The sequence below is a fragment of the Xiphophorus hellerii genome, chromosome 20 (genome assembly GCF_003331165.1).
Source record: "Xiphophorus hellerii strain 12219 chromosome 20, Xiphophorus_hellerii-4.1, whole genome shotgun sequence".
NCBI lineage: Eukaryota > Metazoa > Chordata > Actinopteri > Cyprinodontiformes > Poeciliidae > Xiphophorus > Xiphophorus hellerii.
In genome coordinates, this window is record NC_045691.1 from 30,575,788 (window position 1) to 30,601,137 (window position 25,350).

Consider the following 25,350-nt stretch of genomic DNA (forward strand, 5'->3'; position numbering starts at 1 on the left):
TTTCTTTTGCGTTCCCTCGCAATACTTTTGCGTTCCCTCGCAATACTGTACTGGTCAGTTATGCAGCATAATTGAACACTGCAAGCCTTTCTTACGGTGGGCGCCGTACTTTCTGCTTTAATATAAGGTTATGTGAGGTTTTTCCATGAATGTTAGTATCTTTTTGTGAAATATCTGAAGTTTTATATCTTTCTTTAGGATAGAAAGGCGCCACAAACCTACGATATAAACAGAAACTTTCCGTAAGTAGGAAAGAAATAAAAATACATCCTAATTTGGACTATTTCTGAGTTATTATCGCGGGTAATAAATCATCTGACAGTTTTGATTGTGTCTCTGTTGTGTTCGTAGTCTGAATGGTTTAAAGAGCTGCTTTCAGTGCCGCTCCATCTTCGCCTTAACAGACATAAACATGCAGGAAAAAAATCGATTTTCAATTTGTTTTTTGCACCAAACAGTTTTTACTATTAACAAGTTTTTATTATTAAAAACACAACAAACTAATGATGGTAAAGGGCCGCACTGGGTTAACTCGGGGAATCTCATCTGTCCGTGTATCAATCAACTCCAAACCTCTTCTTTGTTCTGTCACAATTATCGATTTATTCCATTTTGATCATCATGCTCCAAACTTTGCCAGGACTCACCGCCCCGCTCACCGCTTCCTAACACACACAAAGCTAGTATCCTTCCCACTCATACCTGGTGACGTCACTCCCACGTCGACACACCTAAGTGTCAAAGCCGCTGTTCCTGTCATATCAATAATTACTTATTTCATTCATATGGCTCTTACAGAGCCTCAGTGAAAACTTGTTTATTATTATTACCTGTTTGGTGCAAAAAACAAATTGAAAATCGATTTTTTTCCTGCATGTTTATGTCTGTTAAGGCGAAGATGGAGCGGCACTGAAAGCAGCTCTTTAAACCATTCAGACTACGAACACAACAGAGACACAATCAAAACTGTCAGATGATTTATTACCCGCGATAATAACTCAGAAATAGTCCAAATTAGGATGTATTTTTATTTCTTTCCTACTTACGGAAAGTTTCTGTTTATATCGTAGGTTTGTGGTGCCTTTCTATCCTAAAGAAAGATATAAAACTTCAGATATTTCACAAAAAGATACTAACATTCATGGAAAAACCTCACATAACCTTATATTAAAGCATAAAGTACGGCGCCCACCGTAAGAAAGGCTTGCAGTATTCAATTATGCTGCATAACTGACCAGTACAGTATTGCGAGGTAATGCAAAAGTTTTGCGAGGGAACGCAAAAGTTTTGCGAGGGAACGCAAAAGTATTGCGAGGGAACGCAAAAGAAAAAAAATTCCCCATGTCCCCTAGGGGGCTCCGTATGAAATAAACTTCAGTGGAGTTTGAAAACAAAATATGTGTATAGGTTTATGTCTGGTTGAACCATGTGTGTGCTTTTCTTTTTTAGGGGGGATTTTATTATAATCCAAAGGGGGGCCCAGAAAATCTTTGGGAACCACTGAGCTAACCTGTCAGAGGTTTGTGGACGGGAACCCAAAAGATTTGACTCATACAACTCGTACATTTTAAGAGACACTTGTCCCCGATGATGACCAAATAAACTTCTGAACTCAAGGAAAGTTACAAAAAAAAAAAAAAAGAAATCTCTATAAAATGCTTTCTGGCATTTAGGAAATAGAAACCATTTGGATAATTCTATCTGACCTAAACCAAGAGAGGTACTGTATATTGGTCAAATTTAATTTCAATGAGGGGAGGTCAAATCTGTTCAAGTCCTTTTTATTTGTTAAATGTGAATATCTGGTTTCAGCTGGTTTCCGTCATTGGAAAGAGACAAAACGTGAAAACGTTCAATAACTTTTTTGCAGGAGCCTGAGTGGGTAGCCCGGCGGAGCCTGCTCCTCATTACGGGTCTCCACCGGGACAAACTTTCCGTCCCTCCCCCTTGTCTGCGAGCCTCCTCGGGTTTCCAGGGGCTGGGAGAGGACGCGGCGGCGGCGGCGGCTGGGCGGAAACGGCTCATCACAAGGTAACGACCTGCAGCGTCCCCGGGTCCTCTGGGTTTTCTGGTTCCTCTGCTCTCCGCCCGTTAAAAAAAAAGAAAAGAAAGAAAAACACACATCCCGACTAACCAGAACCCAAGGATATCCGTGTCTTGTGTTTTCTGGGCTGAAAGGAGAACTTTCATTGAACTTTTGGTTCCGTGTTTCATTCCGCATGTTGGATCTTTCTGTGCAGCAAACGGTAAGTTGGAAACTCATTCGCTTTGGGGCGGAAAAAAAAAGGCAACAGGTTGCAATTGCAATGCGCGCAGAGCGAGTGAGCTTTTAATCCGCGTTTGTCGCCGCTATTTGGCATCTAAATAATGTTGCTGGCGGCGCCGACTGCTTGGAGATCAGCTGGCTGTGCGTTTGTGGAGAGAGAGACGACCCTTCATTTCACCCCGCTCACTGAAGTTTAGGAATATTCGGTTTTCGCGCGACATTTCAGGATGAAGCTGAGACGGACTTTACATGTGAACAAAACGCTACCTCTAAACTTTTCCATCTGTCCCAACTGTTGAGGTTTTTGGACAATTTGCTGTTCTCTAACAAGCTTCACAGCAGGTGTAGAAGAAAAAGTGGCCAGACTATCCTCCAGCAGCACAACTACAGAGAAAAGCTGAGGATAAACTAAGTCAGTCTAGCTGGAAGCAGAAATTGAGGTTTGAAGATTAGGCCGATCAGCAGAGGTAGGCAGAGAGTATCCAAAAGCTGTACTCGAGTAAGAGTAGAACTACTGCAACATAAGGTTTTTACTCAAGTAAAAGTAAAAAATAGCCAGTCAAGAAATTACTCAAGGAAGAGTTAAAAAAAAAAAAGTATTTGGTTAAAAAAAAAAAAAAAAAGGTTGAATTACTGAGTGACAATAAAATAAAAATACCAATCGTTTATTATTTAAAAATTACATCATCAGATTATGTGGAATTGTTGGGGCATAAGTACTAACAAGAGTGAACACACATCTTCTCCATTTTGGACTTTTGACAGATGACCCACTTTAAATTAGGAAATAACTTTCTTTCCTTTACCGTTTCCTACAGAGAAAGGGAGAGTCACGTCACCAAAATGCTCCGGCATCTCTGAAGGAGTCTTGAGAGTCCAGAGACGGACCGCCCTCTCTCCGCTGACCGTCCAGCATTTCCCAGCTGCCATGGCTAAGGCAGAAGTAGCATTGTTGAGGTGCGCCTTGCTGCTTCTCTTCCCGCCCGTCAGCTTAAGCCAGCGCGACTGCTCCGGTGTGGACTGTGCCCCGTTGGAAAACTGCATCAAAGAAGCGCCGGAGAGCGATGGGTGTTGCGCTTCGTGCTTGCAGAAAGGATGTAGGTGTGAGGGTTATCAGAGATATGACTGCACCCGTGCCGGATTCAAGAACGGCATTGTCCCTGAAGGACAGTCCTACTTTGTGGATTACGGCAGCACCGAGTGCTCCTGCCCTGTCGGAGGCGGCCCCATCAGCTGCCGCTACATCGGCTGTCCGGATTTGCCACCAAACTGCATTGAGACTTTGGAGCCTGAAGACGGTTGCCAGCAGTGTGAACGTATTGGATGTGTTCACAGAGGGGAGAAGTATGAGGCAGGACATTCATTCCACGTCGAAGCGTGTAGGGTCTGCCACTGTCCCGATGAAGGAGGGAAGCTCATGTGCTACCCTGATCCCGATTGCAATCCCCAATTGACATTGATTACAGATGACAATGCGCCCAATGGACGAGATGGCTTCTTCACCAGGTTCGATCAGCTCTCTGCGTCGTATAACCGTCCTTCCAGTGGGAATCTTCCTCATTCTATACCGTCGCCAAGTGACGGTGACGAGCCAGAGGAATATGATTACAACCATGTGGACTTCTCGGAGGCGTATGGGGATTTATTTGCTCTACCCACCCAGCCGTCCATCTTTTCCAACAAAATTGCTTTGTTAGGCTCTGAGAGATCTGAAAAAACTTCTTCCCTCCTGGGTTTAGAGGTTCCCAAAAAGATGGAACTGAGAGAGCAATATAGAGTTCATCCTCATCTGGCAGAAGAAGTAGTGACACAAGTTCCCTCTGCTGCTGAGCAGAGTACTGCCAGCCCATCCGTAAATGCAACTGCTTCTTGGCAGGATCTCCAATACACACAAACTCCTTCAGGCAGAGGTGTAGATTCTCACACAGAATTGGAATACCCACTTTATTCACACCCAAGTCTGGGAAGTGTTGCAATTCCAGTGAACAATTTAAATAATGTTGAGGAGAATTCAGAAGGTGACCTTCATCATCAGAGGAGCACCAAGATGGAGGTTCATTCCCATAATGCATCAGGTGGTGTAACCCCCAAGAGTTCAGTCAGTCAGATAAGCAGAAGTCATCTAATGAAGGGTACGGAGAATATTCCTGACCAGAAAGCGGTAGAGTTTCCCCTCTACACGCTGACAAACATGGAGACTCCAGACGGCGCAAACTCAAGAGCGCATTTTCCCGAAGAACTCCATGAACCAAATGGCGAGGATTGGTTTAATCAAGAAGGACAAGAATCTCTTCCAGGAACTTTAGACGTGGTTAGGACGACGCAAAACGATAAAAGCCACAACAGTTTCGAGTCTAGCAGTCCGTCGCAGGGTAATCCTGAGTATCAGCAAACAACCACAGCTTATTTAATCCCCGCTGCGTCCCAGCCACCTTCAGTTATCAGACCTCTGGAGTCTCAGCTCGGTGGAGATGTTCCTCGCAGTCCCGACAGCGTGGACCTGAAGGCTGAGGGGAACGGAGAAGGAAGCAAAGGCCACAGACCAGAAGGAGGTGAGTTACATGTGCTTAAGTCATCATCTTCTGTTCATGAAACGTAACAAGAAACCATCAGCGTTATCTCTCAGCACCCTTCCCTAATCTATGAAAGCGAAAATGCCTGCTAACTGGGCTTAAAAAAAGAGTCATGATATTTGGCACATTAGCTGGGAAAGCAGCCCTGTGGAACATTAAATTGTTGAGAAAAAGGACCTTTACGCAGAATTAAGAGAGCAACAGACAGGGTAGCACAGCAGACGTATTGAAAGAAATAACTGAATCTCGTATTCAGCTGTTTTGTCTCAGTTGGTGTAAGATGTAAACCGATAGACACGGTAAAAAAAACCAAAAACAACCAGGAGAATATCGGGGAACGCAACAATAACACAGAAATGAATGTGTGAAACGCACAGATTCGTGCCAACGCAGGCGGAAAGTGGAAGAAAAACAAAATTATTTACAGTGGAAATCTGTAGAGTCTGACAAATGTAATTGCAGCATACATGCAGCTGTTAGGCTTTTGGCCTAAGAAGTTTGAGAGAATATTGGAGAACAAATAGCATCAGAGACGATATTATGCTGGCTCCAGTGTTATGAACCAAAAAAAAATAAATCCACGAAAGAAAACTTAACTGTTTGTCCTCATTACTTCCTCCAGTCAGCTGCCGGTGTTTTGTGCCTGATCGCTTACACATCAGTCCAAGCAGCTGGAAAAGAAGGAAGCAGATTAGATTTTTTAAAGGTTCAATTGGCTCCAGTGGCCTTTATTTGATAGTGAATTGACAGTAAAGTGGGTAATGAGAGAAAGGGGGAAGACATGCGGCAAAGGCCACCAGGCTGGGAATCGAACCTGCGACGGCCGCGTCGAGGACTAAGGCCTCCACATGAGGGTTGAGCTTAACCCCTGCGCCACCGCATTTTTTTATTGGTTATCAGTCATGGTGAGAAGTGGCTTGTTTGTGTTTTGTTTTGTTTGTTTTTCAGCTTTTTGTCATCAAGAAAATCCATCTTGTCTGAAACTGCAGTTAGTCCCAGCACAGCCAAACCACTTGTTTCGCCACTAATTAGGTGAAATTCCGATTATTACCCGATGAGGTCATGTCCTAAATTCTTGCAAATGAGAGTTTGTACCTTTTTTGCAGAAATGGAAAAAATGACAGTTTCTCACCAAGCAACACAGTTTGTTCTTGGCGCTGACGTCATCGCTGCTTTTAACCCACAAATGCTTCTTCCACCACCAACTCTAGTTTTTTATACTGACAAACTGGCTAACCAATATTAACATTGGGGTTTAGGAAACCAACCCCAAATGCAGGTGACTTTGAATCACCTGCAAGATTTTTGAAATACAAAAGATGTTTTTTTTTAATTATTATTATTAGTTTGCTGTACACATCAAGTTTTTGTCGTTCTATAACATGCTAGATGAAAAAAATGAAGCACGAAAAATAGTCGAAAAGACAGGAGAAAAAAGCTTCATGGGGTTAAAAAACCCCCCGTGTAAAATAGAAAATTTGCAATGAATATGTAACTGGTTATGGCAAAACCATGAACCAGTTATTTATTTAATTGCTCAGGTGTGGATTCTAAGCTTTCCAATGGTGTCAAACACTTGAAAATGAAACAAAATGAAGAAGACGTGGCCGTTTGCACACTGGCACAGTGCAATCCAAAATTCAGAGAAAAGAGTTCTTACAATTTCCCCCCAAACCTGTTGAGCAACAGCCCACTATTATGCAAAATTCACTTTTTGCATGTTTCTGCCCTTCCATGTGGGTATCTCCCCCTGCTAGAAACGGTCCAAGAGCAAAACACGAAAAGAAAACAGTTGTTTTTTTAGGAACAAGTAAATGTTCTGATGGTGTCTGCAAAACAGCCCATTTCAAAAACATTTACTTTTTTGCAGTTTTTGTGAAATTCTGTCGGATTCTTAATATATTGTGTCACAATTTTTTACCCACCTACACCAAGCCAAGTCCAGCCTCTCACCTGGCAACCCAAGTAGAGCTCCAGCCACTTCATTGCAAGATGGCACTAAGTTTTTTTTTTTTGTTTTTTTTTTTTTATCTGCTGGATTTATTTTGTACAATGGCTGCTGGAAAAGGAAAACGTTTTATCGACTGCAATACAGAGCCACGACTGGCGTGTCTTCATTTTGTTTTTGCGTGCAACGTCTCTGCGATATTAAAGTTGCAGTTTGCTCAGATTAGTTTAGGAGGGACTCCTTTGAAAACTACCAACAGGCCACGGCAGGATTTGCCTGTTGTAGTCGTAACGGCTGTGTATGCTCCGCCTGAACGCCAACGTAAGCACAGCGCGCTCTCTCCTGCTGAACACCATTAACGAGCAGCGGCGGGCCCACCGCAATGGTGATCACATAATTGCAGGGGGACTTTAACAAGGCCAGCTTGAGGACTGTACTCGTAAAGTTCCACCAGCGTCTGAAATGTTCTACAAGGGGAGAGAACATTTTCAATCATGTTTACACCAACATCAAGCATGCGTGTAGAGCCACACAAGTCAGACCTTCTTACCCTCAAACCCCCACTCCACCCAGATGCAGAGGCAGGCCTACCAAAAAGATTGTTGCAAACTCTGAGAATACACTCTGTAAAATGTAGGGCTGCTTCAGTCGGACACAGTGGGACTTATTTGAACACCAGGAGCTGGAGACATCCAGAGGACTATATCCAGTACTCCATCAAGAATGTGACTGTGAGGGCAAAAATACAGCTGAATTGTTCCTAATCAGAAACCGTGGAAGACCAGCCAGGTTTGGACACTCCTCTGGGCCCGCGAAGCTGCCTTCAGCTCAGGTGACGGAGGTTTTACAAAGCTGCTCAAGCCGACCTGAAAAGAGGAATGAAAAGATCCAAGGTGGACCACAGGGTGTGCATAGAGTCCCACCTGTCCAGCAACAACACACAGCAGGCGACGCGGGGCATGTAAGATGTTACAAACTTTAGAGGCTGTGAAGCATCACCAGGCGACCTGAGTGCACCCAGGGCAGAGGAGCTAAGCTCGCCTTACCTCTAAATCACACACGCATCATCCAATTTGCACCAAACTGGATAACGTTGACTTTCGTTGACCTCTAAAGAAGCCAATAGGATTCCAATAGGAAGCCAATATTGGAATTTGACTCTAGATTACTCCAACATTTATATCTCCTCGATAAATCATCCCTCTAGATTTTTCGTGCATCATCAAGGAGCATTGCTGCACACATTGCTGTGGCGCGTCAATGATTTTACTAAAGCCACTCAGAGAAGACACTGAAGGGTCACTCCTACTGCTTCATCCTGTGTATAAGATTGAAAACAATATCCTCTACGTGTTGATGACCAGACATGATGTGTATGAAACTCTGCAGGAAGTCCTCGCCAATCCTTCACCACAAAACAGGAAGTGACAATAAATCCTGTCTGGAAGGTCAGATTTCGGCCGAATTTTTAAGATTTTCCACTGGAATCTTACTGAACTGGACTGAAAATTTGCCAAATGCGTCGCTTTGTGGATGGGTGCTGGAACGGCGCGAGAGCGTCGACGACGGCAACGGGGTTCTGGTGCTGGAGCCCCAGTGGTCATCGTGAGACGGGAGTGGCGCTGAGCTGCGAGGGCAGCTTTAGTTAAGTTTCTAGACTTTTATGTAGTACATTTAAGCAACAAGGCGGTTCAGAATGCTTTCCACCCTAAAAACGTAACTATGAACCAAGCAATAAACATTACAGCCAGCAGTTTTGGGCAGGATTGGATCTCACCCGTTCTGGCCTGCGGCAAACAGTTGACCGTTGTTGCTGGTGTCTCTGACGTTACGTTTCTAACTTGGGGCTGCCAAGAAGGCCACCTGCTCACAGGAAGGTCTTCCATTGGATTCTCTGTTTTTAGGAGGACGTCTGTTCCTTGTGGTCCTCACTTTGCAGGAGCAGACCAATTATGGCAGAGCTGGTTTTTTAATCCATCAATCTCTTGTGGGTTGAATGTGACAACTGCGTGTCTTTGGGGTGCAGATCCAGGGGAATCTTTTGAGGACGTGCTGCAGAGCTGCTGTGCTGCCGGTCAGACACGGGCCAGGGAAAAAAGCCACTGCAAAAACCTTCCTGCGCTCAGGGACAACCACTCTGTTTGCAGGTAAGGCGCACTTCAACTTTTGTGCAATTATTGTTCTTATTTTCTTTTATTGTTATCTTTGAACTCGGGGGGGGCTAACGTGCAGGAAGGAGAAAGCAAACAGAGCAGGGGGAATCATCTCTGTTCTTAAAGCCCAATTTTTCTACAATTTTCTGCTACTTTTCCTAATTTAACAAACAGGACTTCTTAACTCAGCAGCGCATTAGCAGACCTTAATGAGGTGGGAAATGAGTTTAAAACATCAGAACGTGTTGCGGCAGAAAAACATGGAAACAAAAGACAGAACCGACTTCAGAGCATGCAGAGCAACCGCACTTAGGTTTAGCCTTAAGGCAAGCGCAAGGATGCATATTTTACACGTTTTGTTTGCATTTAATGAACGCAGCAATTATGTCTCCATATCTGTGCATGTTGGTTGTAAGGTAGGCGATCAACAAGTCCATCTAAATTGAAAGCTGCCCTTTTATCAAACTTGTTTTTCCTTTTCGTTTAACCGACTAATTCGTGGTTTGCTGTTTTGTTGCGTTTTTTGAGTTATTAGAAGTTGAGTTGAAACTCTCTATGCTTCAGTCTAATCAAGAATTTATGCAGCCACAAAAACTGCAGGCAGCTGCAGATTATACCGCGCCCACCCTTGGTTTAAATTTTTTGGCTTATTTTTTGTTTTTCTCCCTTTATTTCTCTTCGTGTTAATGTTACAATATTCCTTCTTTCAGCATGTTTTAACTATGCGTGGTCTCTGTGTCTCAGTGTAGTGGAGCAGCAGTGCTGCCTCAGCCATGTGAAGGAGAGCCGGTGTGATTCAGGAGTGGCGGCTGCCAGAGCGGGACGCGCTTGTGAAGCCGACGGGAACGACTCGTGCGCAGACGAATACCAGGTACAGAAAACCGACGCAAAAGCGAGGAGGTAGATGGCCGGGGTCGCTGCCTAAAGACAAGTCATGAGTAGATCGGACAAACATCCATCCACCTGGTTCTTTGGAGAACAAACGGTGAAGTCATTCAAGAAGGGAAATGGGAGCTCTTTTCTTTTTTTCTTTTTTTACAAGTCGGACTTGGAAACGAGTCAATATTTCTGATGCTGCAAATGACAAAAATGAAGAGAGGAAATTGCAGTTTGGAACGGTTTGTTCCAAACGATCACACAACAAAGATGCTTATTTTAACCCCACTGAGATTTACTTCAACCTTCAGATCTCAGTGCTAGCAGATGTCTGTTTGAGTAAACAGGTTAATCTGTTAAAAAAAACAAAAACATAATGAGTTTCTCATTTCTGCTTGTATCCGTTTGGACTGTAAATACTTCCATATGGAAATGTTTAGTCTGCTCCGACTGCAAGTCTTTGTTTCTTTAAGGAGAAACCTGGTGGATTGGCCCCTGAGCCAGATGTTCGTTAAGGCAGCAGAGCCAAACCGGCGAGCCAAGTAATCCACTCACCAGGTTTCAGAGGAAAGCTTCAGGAAATATGAAAGTCAGAGGTTTTTTGTGTGTATTATTTTTTTATGGCACAATATGTTGTCCAGCATGGAACTGCAGCTGAAAGCCTTCGCAGTGGCATGCAGAATAAGCCACCGAAACCATTGTAGCGTTTCTGTTAGTTTTCTGCATCCTTTTTGCTGTGCAGGTCAGAAAGTATAGAGCTATGAAGAGAATGTTACAGGCATGATGATAAAGTTACAGAATCGGAAATATCTGTTCTGATCCAGATATACTTAAATATTTATTTAAGACACGCCATCTTCTAATTTTGGCTTGTCTCATCAAACACAGGACTGATTGGTGCCATTACAGATCTTAAAAACATACAAGAAGCTAAAGGACTCAACCCACAACAGTCCAGATGGTCTCTCTTCTTTTCTTGGTTTAACTTGGTTATCTCGTCCAGACCAAAAAAACAGAGCCGGACACACATTCCCTCTAGATCTCCCTAGATGATTACCCACCTATCAATGTTATTCTCCCTCCCTTTCATGTTATGTTGGAGCCATGTCTAAGGAAATCATGGACCAGATTGTGGCTGGTCAACAACAGGAACTTGACCCTGAACTTGACCCCTGGGAGTTTTGGTCCTCCCGAGAAGACCTACATCCCTTCTTCTGTCCAGTCTTCCCTGCTTCACTGGGGTTATACGGCCAAATTATCTTGCCATCCTGGAATTGGTCATATGGTTGCCTTGATCAGACGGAGGTTTTGGTGGCTTTTCCTGTACAAGGACGTCAAAGAATATGTCTTGGCCTCAGAAGTAGTTCCCACCTTCAGCCTCCTAATGGCCTCCTTCACTCTCTTCTGATACCCAAAAGGCCTTGATCCCATCTGGGTCTCAATTTTGACCTCCTTGCCTGCATCCAGGGGCCTTACAACTATACTCACTATTGTTGCGTGTTCTTTCAAAGCCTGTCACTTGATCCCTCTCTGCAAACTCCCGTCATCTTTTGAAATAGCGCAACATTTGATGAAACACATCTTTCACCTGCATGGCATCCCCAGTGAAGTCCTTTCTGACAGAGACCCACAGTTTACATCCAGACTTTGCAACACCCCAGTCGTGAAGGTGGCGCTCAGATCCGAGTTTCATCCTCAAACCAATGGCCACACCGAGAGGATGAACTTGAGTCCACCTTACACTGCCTGTTGGCTTCCCACCGTAGCTCTTGGCTTCATACCATACTCTACCAACCCATATAGGTAGAGTATGCTCACAATGACCATGTCTCCACAGAAGGACTCGGCGGTCACATCTGTCCATCATTACATTCGCAAATGCAAACACGCTTGGAACGATGTCTCTGCCGCTCTCAACTGCAAAGCCAAACAGAACCGTCGTTTGGCTGGCAGAAGACGAGTCCCAGTGCCTGAGTACCAGCTGGGGCAGAAGATATGGCTCTCCAAAAGACTTTCAACTTAAATCCTGTTCTAAGAAGTCTTCTTGTTTATTGGACCATTTGAGATACAGGCAGTTCTCAGTCCTGTTTCTGTTCGTCTTCCGATCACGCTCCCAGTGTTTCATGTGTCTCTCATTACACCTGTGTCTACCAACCCCCTGTGATTCCTCCTAGGGCCTCCATTGACCACCACCCTGCTTACCTGGTTCGGAAAATCTTGGATGTCTGTCGATTGGGCAGAATGTTTCAGTATTTGGTAGATTACGAGGGATTACGACAGACTTGAAGAAGGCTCCTGGCTTCCGCATTCGTTGATATAGAATGACGATCTCATCAAAGACTTTGAGGCTTCTCGCCCATTCGGTTCCGATTGGCAGCCATTAACGATGGGAGGGTAATGTTAGTTTCTGCTGTGAGTGAGTCCTCCTGTTTCCTGGTAGGATCTCTACTGGTGAGTGCTGGATGCTTCCCTCTGTTCAGCCCCCTGTGCCACATGTCTTCCTGCTCTCACAGCAAACTGAGATCACTAGACTCAGACACTGCTGTCCACGGTCCTGGCATCTGAAGCCACCTGTGTTGCACATTTCTCTTGTTGTGGATATTGTAAATAAACCCTCAATGCCTTTTGTAACCCTGTGTTCACTGACTGATTCCACATGTGGGTTAAGAGAATCGCAAAAACCACCTTAAGCAGCGACATGGAAACTGCTGTTTATTTGAAGATTGGCGAAGCAAAATGCAGGGTTCTGCTGGATGAAAGCCTGTTCAGAGTGACGCGCTGCAAATTTAAAAATGTAAACGCTTCCCACATTGTAATTAGAAAAAATGAATGGCTGACAAATTCTTGACAAACTGCACAACTTAAGGAAATGCTAGGCTGTATAATCTGTTGCTGCTGTAGAAATGGATGTTCCCAGAAAATATCAGCTACTGCTTGATGTGATTGTGAGCTAAGTGTGTCTGTAAAACCAAACAGCAGACCGTCGATTCACATTTGCTTTGGGTCTATATTCAAAATATTCACTTTTAAAAACCTGGCCAAGTTAAAGTCCAGACCTAAATTCAATTAGAAATCTGTGGCAAAACCTAAAAATTATTCTTCAGGGATTCTCTTCATCCAATCAGAATGAGATTGAACTTTGCTGTAAGAAGATTGGCCAGACATTTACCTGTAGATGTGCAAAGCTGGGAGGCACATACTTTATGGAACCACTTTTTGTGGTGCAGGTATTTTTGCTTGTATGCGTCACTATAGCAACTGAAGCTGCTAAGATTGAGGGGGGGAAAAAACATTTATGTCACTGCAAAAACGTCTTGTCACAGCTGTTTATGGCGATGATTTTAACCAGTCCTGGTGATTTGTAGTTTCCTTGCTCTTTTGTCCATGGACAGGTGTGCTGCAGCTGCTGTGCTATTGGCTTGTTGATGCGCAGTGAAGGACAAGGTTGCAATGCTCACAAGTACTTGAGCTATCCATGTGGCCACATCTTCCTTTCCTGCTGTGAGGATGAGGAAGGTCAAAGCCAGTCGCCGCTGTGGACTCAGGAGAAATCCAGACCTACCGCTCTGCCCAGACCAGGTAGTAGTTACAGCCTGTAGAGACCTTCTGTCCTCGTCACACTGTTGTGTATTTGCCTTTTGTTTCAGCTGTGTTGAAAACATCATACCATACTCTTGTATACTCACACTATGCAGACATTTCACTCACCTGGATGCAGCATGCTTAAAAATTAATAGGAAATTGTACAGTGGCCTGTTTGTTTTAACAGTTACATGGCCACTTGGGGGCACTAATAGGCCCTCAAATGTCATTCTCAGCAGTCAGCTGAGTCTTTTAAAAATAAGAAATGAGATGGTAGCATCACATCAGCAAAGCTGACAATTGGTCTGCCAAATGGGAAACATAAAAGAATCCATTTGTTGTCTATACCCACTGGTCTTCTCAGGGCCGTGCCTCCTTCACCAGCAGTCATTGGCCAAGGTTACATGTGAAGCCAATCTTATCTTCCTCAGCAAACGTCTAAATATCAACCACTGTCCTCTTCTGCTCTGCAGTGAGAGAGGTCCCACCACGTTCACAGTTAATAGTCACCCCACTTTTGCCAACTCAGCGACTTTCTGACCAAAAAAAAAAATTGGTATTGGTCAAAATCTGAATTGGTTGCTCCGGCATTTTAAAGATCGGTAATCGGCCAGAAAAGTGCAATCGATGCACCCCTAATTTTGATCCAAGTTCCTAAAATAGTCGATAACTGCCTATCAAAAATTACTAAAACCAAACCATATTGTTGCACAACACAATGTTGCCCCAAATTAAATCTGAATGTAGTTAAAGTATCTTTATCTCTGCTGCTGTTGTTGTGCAGTGAGTCCAGAGACAGACAGCCAGGTGGAAGAACTGATCAGTTCTACCGATACGACCACCACCACCACTCACACCACTGTGACCTCCACAAGCCCCGCCCACCTTCATCCATGTGCAGGTAATCCAAAAATGTGAATGTAATGCATTTGTACATACTGTATTACACCATCCAAAAGCAATTATCAGACTGAATTAGTCAGTCTGACAATTGCACTGTGGGAAAACATTTATTCTTAATAAAATTACCACTGATACAAGCTAAGCCCTTCTAAAAAAAAAAAAAAAAATGAAGTATACATTCATGACAATCTTGAAAAAAGCATTCTCTCCTAACTGATTTCGGTTCTTGCACTATTTGAAAACACTTTATAGTTTCAAATCATCAGAATCTTTCTTAAATCAGATTTTAAAAAAAGCAACAACCAATATAAAAAAGACAGAAACAGAAATCCACCGAATGTATAAAAAAAGGTTTTAAAACATAACATCTCTGACAGCTGCTGTAAGGCTGCCTGCTCGCGCGGCGCTGACATGCTGACACATCGCATTTTCAGGCTTTATACAAACAAATGAGTTGAATTATGTCATGATGGTTTAACTCCTAAAATTCGAATGAAATGCATTAACAATTGTAAATGTACAACACTACAATTACAAAATGCGTAAAGGTTCAGTTGTACTCTTCTATGTCAACTCAATATCCAGACAGATGTGTGACTACGACGCCTCAGAGATTAATTCAAAAGGGAAGTAGGGCACGTCGCACCCAAGCAAAACCATAAACAGATATTGTAATGATTAGAGTAAACATCTAACAGCTAACAGTATCGCTGTATTGAATCCAGAGACGACTGATTATGCTGCTGTTCTCTTTGAGGTGAGAGTGGCTGCAGTCAGCGTTGTGCTGCAGCGGCAGGCCAGGCTCGCTGCTCCTGCTTCCCAGGGTTCTCGCTGATGACCGACAGAAGGACATGTAAAGGTAAGGGGTCCAACTTCCTGCCAGGTCAGAAACTCAGATAACGTCCTGTCGTCACCAAAACCTTAATATCACCGAGGCAATATTGTGTTAACAGATGAGCAATGAAGCAGTGATCAAAGATCTTCTATTAACTGAATAGAGTCGGTGGCAGCTTCAGCTGTAATTAGACGTCTTTGAACTTAGCGAGAAGGCTAAAATCCGAAATCTGGTCTGGAAGCTTTGACCTTTTATATCAAAGGCATTTCTAATGTTTTTGAAACATTATAAATGGAACATGGATAAAACATGACGAGATGTTATGTTTGGATTGTTGACTGTGTTTTCTATGACTGTATTTTTTAATGTGTGTGTTTTTATGATGTAAAGCACTTTGAACTGCCGTGTTGTTGAGATGTACTAAACAAATAAACTCGATTGATTGATTGATTGATTGATTGAAAGCTTACAATGAGTCGGTTACCTTGGTGATAACTAGGCATCGTAGGAAAACTGATCAGCAGTGTTTTTCTTTCCATTGTCACTTGTATACTATTCCAAAATAGCATGCTATTCTTATTTTTTGGTGTTTCTGAATAACCAAGCTCATACTTAAGTCAAACTAACATTAAAGTCATAATACACGTGAGGCCAGTAGGTGAGCAATAGTTTGACTTAACAGTTGTTTTAGCTCTTCTTTAACCAAGAATCGTCTCATTTGTCTAAGAGGACAATGTTGTTTTTCCTCATATTCCTTTTGCAGCATCGTCTTACTGCATCATTGCTCTAAGTTTTTAAATATTTGGCAAAAATATACGCAGCCAGGTCTTATCCATGGCAGTTAAAGAACAGTGAATTCAAGTTAAAGAAGCTGATTTCAATAAAAATAAAAAAAATTTAAAAAACAACTACTATTTTTGACAGAAAATTACTAACCAGGTAAAAAGGCACATAGGAGGGTAAAATCAGTGTAGCAAGAGAAGCAGCTACATAATACGCTTTGAACCTGAACGTTGGAACATGTTTCTTTATTTCTTTTTTAGTTCCCTATGGAAGGACCCACATAAACACAAGTTAAAAAGCTGATTTGTGAATTTGCAACAAGTGGGGGGAGAACAAGAACTTGGCCCTAATGTTAGTGAGAAAGGAGGAAAGAGCTAAATTATGCTCGTCTGGAATTCGGCTTCATAGCAGAAATTCCTGACTGTACTAAAAAACCAGTGTGCTGTACTTCCAGTCGCCGATGGAGCCAGGAGAAGGAGAGATGGTAGAGTCGGGAATGTTTTCTTTATTTGATCACGTTGTGTGCAGGTGTGGCCCCAGCGTGATCCAGTGTACATGCGGGAAAATGCAGTCCTGGAGGAGTTTCTTCAGTAATCCCCTCCACCATCCACCATCCACCACCAACTCACATATCAATTTATTTAGCAAACAGAGGGAGCGCTTTCTTTGCCTAAGTGTTTCCATGTGTGACTGTGTGTGGGCAGGATTGAGTTTAGGACTGGAATGAAACAAATCAAATAGTGGGATGGAGTCTGGTTTGGAAGTGGACGTCTGAGGGTTTCCACACAGATTTAGGTCGACTTTAAAGTCAGCTGTGGGAAATTTGTCACTGAGGTTCTGTCATGCACAGGCTGCTTAAATAATGACACCTGCAGCATCTGCAAGGAACTGTAATTTACAAGCGTCCCACTGCCATGTGTAAATACGAAGTGATGGATCTCGGCGCTTCTTAGGGATTCATCTGGATTAGAACTTAAATGGACTCTTAGAATCTTAATGCGCATCTGTTTGCAGTTGACACACTCACCGAAAAGCGTCTTTGTTCTGTGTACGCTTGAACAGACGGGCGGTAAAGTTTATTTCCTTTCTTGTTTTTTTTTTTCATTTTGCAGCAGGTTTGTTTCTTTTCCAACATAATTTCCATACATGTCTGGTTGGTCGTATCTGGAGACGTGTATGTCTGCCGTCACTGATTCCACTGGTGTGAAACTGGCGCTCTCGTACGTTAACTCGTGTTGCGTTCAAAAGCAGCTCAGAAAAAACACAACGTGTAAACAATGGATTAAACTGTTGGAATGGCTGGGAAAAAAAAGGGATAGATATGGGAAGCGAGGGGGGCCCGTACTGTATCACATCGATATAGGAATAATAGAAAGTTTACTTGTTTGAGGTTAAAAAAAATAATGAAATGAGAAAAATAAAATAAACAACATGCAACCCAGGACCCAACTGGACCAGATTTCAGGTGGGCCATTTAGTGAAAGTTTCTGATATGGAGCCACCATCAGGCGACTGACTGGTGCCTGATGGTGAGCCAGTCAGTCGGTGATGTCAACAAACATGACTGAAAATCTAAACACCCAATTGTTAGGACAGTTTCATCATTATTCTTTCCTTTTTACTGAATGTAATAAAAATCTGCAGTTCATTTGTACAACTTTAAGGAACTTCTGTGAGCAACATTTTGATAAATCCTCGTCATAAGAAAAATATGACTTTATTAATGTCATTTGTTGTTATACTTCACACTATGCATGACTGGATATGATGAGTTGGTTTGGTTCATTTACTGTCTGATCAGCTCACCCTCATCATCTAACGCTCTTATCTTTAGACTCTTTTTTTTCTTTTAGATTTTGTATATTTCATTTGTTTTAGTAATGAGGGTCCATCTGAAAATATTGTCTGAGTTTATGGGGTAGGAGTTCAAAAGTTTCTTACCACTTACTTCCCCTTTTTAGCATGTCAAGATTATTGTGGTACAAAAACATGTGTCCTTTTCATTCCTTGTTCATCAGTGTGATTTTATACTTCTATCATGTTCTAAATAAATAAAATCTTTCACAGATGTGGACGAGTGCCAGGGCAACACGCACAGCTGCCGGCCCAACCAGCGCTGTGTGAACACACCGGGCTCGTTTCTGTGTGAGCTGCAAGTCCGCTGTCCTGTAGGATACCAGATGAAGAACGGAGTTTGTCAAGGTGGAGTCACTGGTTTTGATTAAGTTCTGATTTACTTGGGGGAGGAAGGGGGGAATAAAAACATTAAAAATGTTGTTTTGATGCCAATTATGTCAACTTTTAGCTAAGGTAAGATGATAAACTTCATAGACAGAACGGTCCATGCTAGTTCTGTGCTTGAACCACAGTGCCACCTGCTGATGGAGGGACATTATGACAACTCAGACTGATCGAAGACCAAGTCGTCATGATTGTTCACCTTATTGAACTTATATCCATCTGTTCTTTTTTGTTTTTCCACAGACATTGATGAGTGCATTGGGAACACCCACAGCTGTGGTGAGAGCTCGGTGTGTGAGAACACGGCCGGCTCCTTCAGATGTAGCTCCAAACTGAAGTGTGTCAGCGGATTTACACTGGACTCTCATGGTAACTGTATCGGTAAGAAACCATCAGCTCTTCTGTCTAAGAGGGATCATGGGCTGCTGGACTTAACTGATGCACTTTCATTTTGTTAGCACAGGTGCAATATGGTGATTAAGCTTGCAGCCTTGTATTGTGTTTTATTTTTAATCTGCTGCCTTTGTGTCATAGATGGAGCACTACAGACCGGCCTCGGTGAAAGGAAATAAAAATGATTTTGTCCAAAACAGATGGAAAATTGAGAGTGGGAACTGAATCTATATCATATGTCCATCAAAGTCTTCCTATAACTAAATTAAAACAATAATAATTTAGTCATTAGTTGTATAAGGGAAGTAAATTCATCCTTACTAGTTTGGGGCGTCTCAATGGGTCACTGCTCTGCGTTTCCCTCTGTCCTTGTGTTTCTGCAGACATCAATGAGTGCAGCAGCCTCAGTGAGCCATGCACCGCAGGTTCCGCCTGCATCAACACAGTGGGCTCCTACACGTGTCGGCAGAAGATACTGATGTGCAACGAGGGCTACCACTCCAGCGCCGACGGAACCAAGTGTGTCGGTGAGTTCTGCTGGTTCAAGTACAGCTTCATACAGCCCTGGACAAAATTAAGAAGCCCACTTAAAATGAACAGGTTCTCTGATTTGACTTTTTGTAGGTGTATGTTTGAGTAAAATGAACATTGTTCTTTTATTCTATGAACTGCTGACAACATTTCTCCGAAATTCACTCTCGCTGAAAAGATTCATCAATTTTCTACCAGACACCTTAACCCCTGCACTGTCACGCACCCAGATACTTGTACGTAAATGTTTTGTGGGCGACAGTTAAGGCGTTGACAGGTTATTGATAGATCATTGTGGTGTTGTTAAGGTGGCCCACAGACGAGCTGCTTTCCGTTTCTCTGTGCGTGTTTAGACACGGATGAATGTCAGATGGGGACCCATCGTTGTGGAGCGGGACAGATCTGTCGGAACCTTCCCGGCAGCTACCGCTGTGACTGCCAGACTGGTTACCAGTACGATGCCTTCCGCAAAGTCTGCACAGGTAGGAACCAATGAGTGGAGACTGCAGCTGCAGCACATGTGGATGTTTGGTGGTGATGTTGATGGAGTCGGGCAGTAACTAGTCACATTTACATTGAGTAAATTTAGTATTTTTTAAAAATTTACTTTTAAGAGTATTTTTACTGCACTGTTTACTCTGACTTGAGTAATTTTGATATGAAGTATCACTACTTTTACTTGAGTAAAATTTCTGGATTATCCACCCACTGAATAAAAACCAAATATGTTTTTAACATGTTTCCTTCAACATGTTAAAAACAAACTAGTAGCTCTGTAAAATAGTAGCAGCACAAGCTAAACTCGCTGATAGCCAATCAGGGAACCTGTGATGATTCCTGCTGAGGTTAAATTTGTGAAAAAATCAAACCAAATCACCAATCTGCAAACTGATGTGAATGGCAGTCTAAACTCCTGCTCACGCGCCTGCAGATATAAACGAATGCTGGCGGTTTCCTGGGAGGCTGTGCGCCCAGACCTGTGAAAACACCAAAGGCTCGTATCGCTGCTCGTGCACAACTGGATTCTCTCTCGCTTTGGATGGAAACAACTGTGAAGGCAAGACGTTTCCCATGCTTTTTTTTCACCACATCGTGTATGGAGAATGAGTTTGAATGTGTGTGTGTAAGGCATAGAAGTAACTCGTAAATTGGTCGTATGAAAAGCCAAATGCTCTGTATGAGCTTTGATGGATTTTATCATGTCTTCTGTAAGTTGTTTTTTTTACACTCGAGTCGGATTTAATTTGGAAATCTTCCAGGAGCGTCAGACAATATGCTTACATGACGTGTTCCTGCTGAGGTTTTGTGTGTTTTTTACAGGAATGTGCTTCACAGAGCAAAAAATCTAGGCTATTACAGCGGCTACCGAAGGAGGTGAAGCAAACTGGACGCTTGGGTTCATTAATGATTAGCGGGGTTCTATTAAAAGCTTCCTGAATGAGCACAAGACACTCTGAAAGCATTTGGTGTTTGTTGGTGTTGATAATTGTGGACTATCGCCATGCTTGATGTTTTACCATTGAAATATTTTCTTCTATTTTTTTTAAATGGCTTTTGTTTTTGCACTGGTGGCCTTTACTGAACAGAAAACTTACAGGGCATAGGTTTATTTATTTGAACAAATATACATGCAAAAAATCAACAGGAATTCTGTGCAACTGGGTTCCTTCTTCAAACAGGAAATGGATGCTGAAGAATATTAAAGCATCTGTGATGCATTTTGGATTCTAGTTAACCAGACGTCTCGACAGGTGTGGAAATGTAAATAAACTTCACTGTGCTCATCCTGAGTGTGTTATCCCAACTGTGCCTCCTTGTGTGAGCAGATGTTAATGAGTGCGACGGCAGCCCCTGCAGCCAGGAGTGCGTCAACATATACGGCTCCTACCAGTGCTACTGCCATGAAGGCTATTACCTGAAAGAGGACCGACACACCTGCGAAGGTAACGTTTCCACCACGCTGGGTTTGTAGAAGACACTCCAACTAAATCCAGTTGGTGCTGCTCGTCCTCATACACCAGATCAAGATTGATTCCTGCTGGTCAGGTGACAGTCTTTGTCTGAAATGCCAGCCCTCGGCCAATGGCAGTAATGGTCCTGTCAGTGGTGGGCTGACATCACGAGGAGCTTCCTGATCCTGTTCTTGGCTTTGAGTAATGACATTGTGCTCCAATTTTACTGTGAAATACTACTTGTAAGTTAAGTTAAAAAGTACTTGTAAGTTAGTACACATGAAATAAGACAAAACTAAGATATTTGAAACTAGAAACGGGACCAAAAATGACTTTGTAAGATTTTGTGTTTTTACCGTGTGGCCCTTCTTCCAGACATTGGTGCTTGGTATAAAGTGATGTTTATTGCTACAGTTTTTCGCAGTAAAATTTGAGCATTTTAAGCACAATGTCATTACTTAAAGCCAAGAACAGGATCAGGAAGCCCTCGTGATGTAAGCCCACCACTGACAGGACCATTACTGCCATTAGCTGAGTGGCAGCTGACTCTAGTAAAGATGACTAAACCTGAATTGCATCAAAACACAGCTTCCTGTTCCCCTTCCTTCCTACTCAATGTGCTTTAATTGTACATGCTAGTGACAAACAAATCACTGCAGTTCCTTTGGTGTCAGAATATCAAACGAAGGCCATTCTTTTCTATACTTCATGTGTGAAGACTGACATATCTGCTAATAACAGCATTAAATGTCAACATAGTTAAGAAGTGCAAAAGCCCGACACCTTAAATATTTTTCAGGTTGCTCTAGGTGTTCTTATGGGTCTTGAAATAAATTTGGAACAAATACCAACTTGTGTGTGTTTCCAGATATTGACGAGTGTTCCCAGACCATCGGGAACCTCTGCGTCTTCCAGTGCGTTAACGTTGTAGGCAGCTATCGATGTTCCTGTCCTCCTCATGGGTATGTTACAGCAGCCAATGGACGCTCCTGTAAAGGTTAGTCTGACTGCGGCCTCCTGTCTGTGAGGCTGATGTGACGGACGCTGCACGAGTGTTTTTGTTCTGAGACAGTGGAGGGCCCAGGTCAACAGCAGAGGAAGTGCTGCTTGCATCAACAGAAACTACTCAGTCACATAAATTTATTGTTCTTCTTTGTAAAGTAGCATCAGCAGAAGTAATCAATCTGATCTAAAGTATTTGTTTGGTACATTGTAGTTAAATTAGAGATTAGTTTTCATGCGACTTAACTGAAAACCTTGACTCGAGGTTTATAGCTGCTAGAGGAATGTTATCCAAACCTCAGAGTTTTAAGAAGTTTCAGAGCTGAGCAGAACAGAAACTATGTTCTTCAGTTCTCATACTGGGTACACTGAGCAAACCTCTGGGATCATAATTCAACTATGATATTTAATCTAACACCTGCAATTTGATTTATTTATTTTTGCAAATAAGGAAAAAGTAAATGCATGTACATATGGCGAGTACATTGATCCATTTGTCAGTTTCAAATTTAAAATTGGACCACAGCGGAAATATCTGCCATAAACTCAGAGGGAAGTAGACTTCTTTTTTTTGCTGTATTAAATATAAAGGGTTAAGAGAAAAGGGAGCTCTGGAAGCATACGTTTGGAAAAGTATGACAATTTGCCCATAAGAATGTATAAACCTATAAAATCAGTATCCCTTCTTCCATGATACAAACTACTTCCAAATACAAAGTTATTTAATGAACCTCTAATTGTCAGGGTTGTTTTTGTTCTTTTTTCTGACATTTGTTTACAGATATTGATGAATGCATGACTGGATCTCACAACTGTTCCTTCTCTCAGACCTGCTATAACCTGCAGGGCAGCTTTAAGTGTCTCTCCTTTGACTGTCCTCAAAACTACAAGAAGGTGTCGGATACGTGAGTCTCATCTCCAACCTTGATTTCTTTTTTTTTTTTCCTTAGGTTGATTTAAGACACAACATTTTAAGGCATGAATTGAGTGAACATTAAATTTGATCATTTCTTATTTTGCTTGCTCCAATAAGTTGGATGAAAGTTTTTTCACAACAACTGCATATGGAGAGGTGACTGTACTCGAAACAATGACCATTCAAAGGGTTTTTTCAGATCGTACCATGTTGTTGAGAGTTTGAGACAGAAAATCTGTGAAAAGATTCCTCCACCTCCTCCCTGAGCTACTGTTGACCTGTTGCAGCGTGATGTCATTAGTGCAAGATCCCGACCCTCACCTCCCTGCTGGAGGACAAAAAGCTACAATTACTAGCATTGGGTTTTGGCCAAGTTGTCAACATAATACGCTAAATCTTAAAAGTACGTCTGATATATAAAAGAAAAAGAAACACAGCGCTTTGCTACACTACGACAACTAGATAACAATGTCAGGAAAAAGTTTTAACTGAAAAAAATCAGGGAGGGAGAGGGAAGTAGGCCAGTTATGCTAGCTTGACTTTGACAACCTTAACATGTAGATGTGCTTTGGAATTTGGTGTGTTTCGATTCAGCTAAAAAAAAAAAAAAAAAGGCAACCCACACACCAACTTCGACAGACCATCAGTAAATTAGTGGACAGATCATTATTTGAAATGAGCTAATTTACAGTGATCACTTATTAATAATTGCAAAATAAACATCAATTCTGAAAACATAAAACTGCAATGGGCTGCACGTTCTGTTCTTTGTGTGCGAAATGTTTTTTGATGTTGAATCCCGCTACATTAGCGGCAGCATTGTCAGTTGCTGTGACAACTAATCTGTGTGTAGCATAGCCAACAAAGAGGGAGAAAAAAGAATATCAGTGGTTTTGAGTTGTTACTTGACAGTTGTTCTGCATCGGCCACAACAGGGTGCGGTGTAAAACACGTGACCCATTAACAAGGCCTCAGTCCTCGATGCTGTCATCACGGGTTTGAGTCCCACCCTGTTGACCGTTGCCACATTCCCTTCTCCCTGCCTCACAACCCGTCTTCCTGTCATTTTGGCTACAGACAAAATGAGCAGGTCACTCTTGGAAAAGAGGTTTTTAATCTGATTGAATAATTATCCTGGCTAAATAAAACATACATACACTACAACAACTGCTTCTATATTTCTTTTCTCGTACTGTATTATCTTTTAGACACTGCGAGCGGATGGGTTGTCCTCCCAACTCCATAGACTGTCAGAACTCTCCCTTGCGGATCACATACCATCAGCTGAACTTCAAGACCAACACCATCACTCCGGCTCAGATCTTCCGCATTGGACCGTCACCGGTCTACTCTGGTGACAACATTGTCATCAGCATCGTCAAAGGCAACGAAGGGGGCTACTTTAGCGCCCGCAAGCTAAACAGTTTCACAGGTGCCGTTTATTTGCAGAGGAAAGTTGGCGACCCCAAGGACTTCCTGATAGATGTGGAGATGAAGTTGTTGAGGAAGGGAACGTTTACCTCTTTCCTGTCCCGACTCTACATTTTCATTACGTCCAATAAGATGTAACACCAAAGACAGAAGGACAAATAACTCATAAGGTGCCAAATGCTTTTCTTTTTGAGATTTAAAAAATATCTGACTTTTCAAGAGTGGCACCAGGATATTGCAGGATGTGGCCGGACTTCCCTGAAGATTCACCGGGCCAGTCGTATTTCCAAAGAAATCTTGATTAAACTGCATACGGTAGTTCAATTTGACTTACCTATGGCTGGTCACATAGCAGCGCATGGTAATCCTTGAATATTTCAAACATACTACATTTGTAGATGCGATGGACGGAAGATCTTGAGAATTTTTTATAACAATTGAACCAAAATGAAAATTTAGGCATAGAAAATTTAGTGTGACATGTTGTGAAGGAACTAAAATACATTAAAGATTTGCTGTTGTAACAACCGTCTTCTGGTTCTGCTCTGTATCACCAGAACCAAACATGGAGACTCAGCATTCAGCTTCTATGCGCCACAAATCTGGAACAAACGTCCAGAAAACTGCAAAACAGCCGAAACACTGAGTTCCTTCAAATCAGGGCTAAAAAAACACCTGCTTAGAGTTGCTTTTGGAACATAATAAATGAAATATTGCCGATCATTTGCCTCTGATTTTGATAATGGCACTCATCAAAATGTAAAGTTTGTTCCTGGTTTCTCAGTTGGTGACTGTATGTTTTTTTGTTTTACTGTTTTTGTGTTTTTATGATGAAATGCCTTGTTGCTGGAATGTGCTATACAAATAAACTTGATTGATATAAAATTGACTTTTTGTGGTGCTGGTCACATAGTTACAGACTTAAGTTAACAGCAATGTTTTTGGTTCATTTAGCTAGTCATAAG

At 42.4% G+C, this 25,350-nt stretch overlaps 1 protein-coding gene across 3 annotated transcripts; it reads left to right on the top strand.

Moving 5' to 3' along the window:
- Positions 1-1,819: 1,819 nt before the first annotated feature.
- Positions 1,820-25,274, top strand: fbln2 (fibulin 2). Of its 3 annotated transcripts, none has more exons than XM_032548574.1 (16): positions 1,820-2,246; positions 3,085-4,818; positions 8,814-8,934; positions 9,685-9,811; positions 13,209-13,395; positions 14,192-14,299; positions 15,059-15,160; positions 17,987-18,121; positions 18,404-18,541; positions 18,937-19,080; positions 19,438-19,566; positions 20,016-20,141; positions 20,911-21,027; positions 21,905-22,033; positions 22,820-22,943; positions 24,163-25,274. In XM_032548574.1, the coding sequence occupies exons 2-16, from the start codon at positions 3,195-3,197 to the stop codon at positions 24,521-24,523; spliced, it is 3,672 nt and encodes a 1,223-aa protein (XP_032404465.1). In that variant the 5' UTR covers positions 1,820-2,246; positions 3,085-3,194; the 3' UTR covers positions 24,524-25,274. The 3 variants fall into 3 exon arrangements, with proteins under 3 accessions (XP_032404465.1, XP_032404463.1, XP_032404464.1); XM_032548572.1 differs by having other exon boundaries at positions 1,821-2,246; positions 14,183-14,299; XM_032548573.1 differs by having other exon boundaries at positions 1,821-2,031; positions 14,183-14,299.
- The last annotated feature ends 76 nt before the right edge of the window (positions 25,275-25,350 follow it).

Bases quoted from the DNA above. Each gene is read 5' to 3' on its own strand.
- fbln2 (XM_032548572.1), top strand. From the start codon at position 3,195: ATGGCTAAGGCAGAAGTAGCATTGTTGAGGTGCGCCTTGCTGCTTCTC. The intron at 15,161-17,986 runs GTAAGGGGTCCA...AATCTTTCACAG, and splicing joins CGACAGAAGGACATGTAAAG to ATGTGGACGAGTGCCAGGGC. The intron at 20,142-20,910 runs GCAAGACGTTTC...TTGTGTGAGCAG, and splicing joins GGATGGAAACAACTGTGAAG to ATGTTAATGAGTGCGACGGC.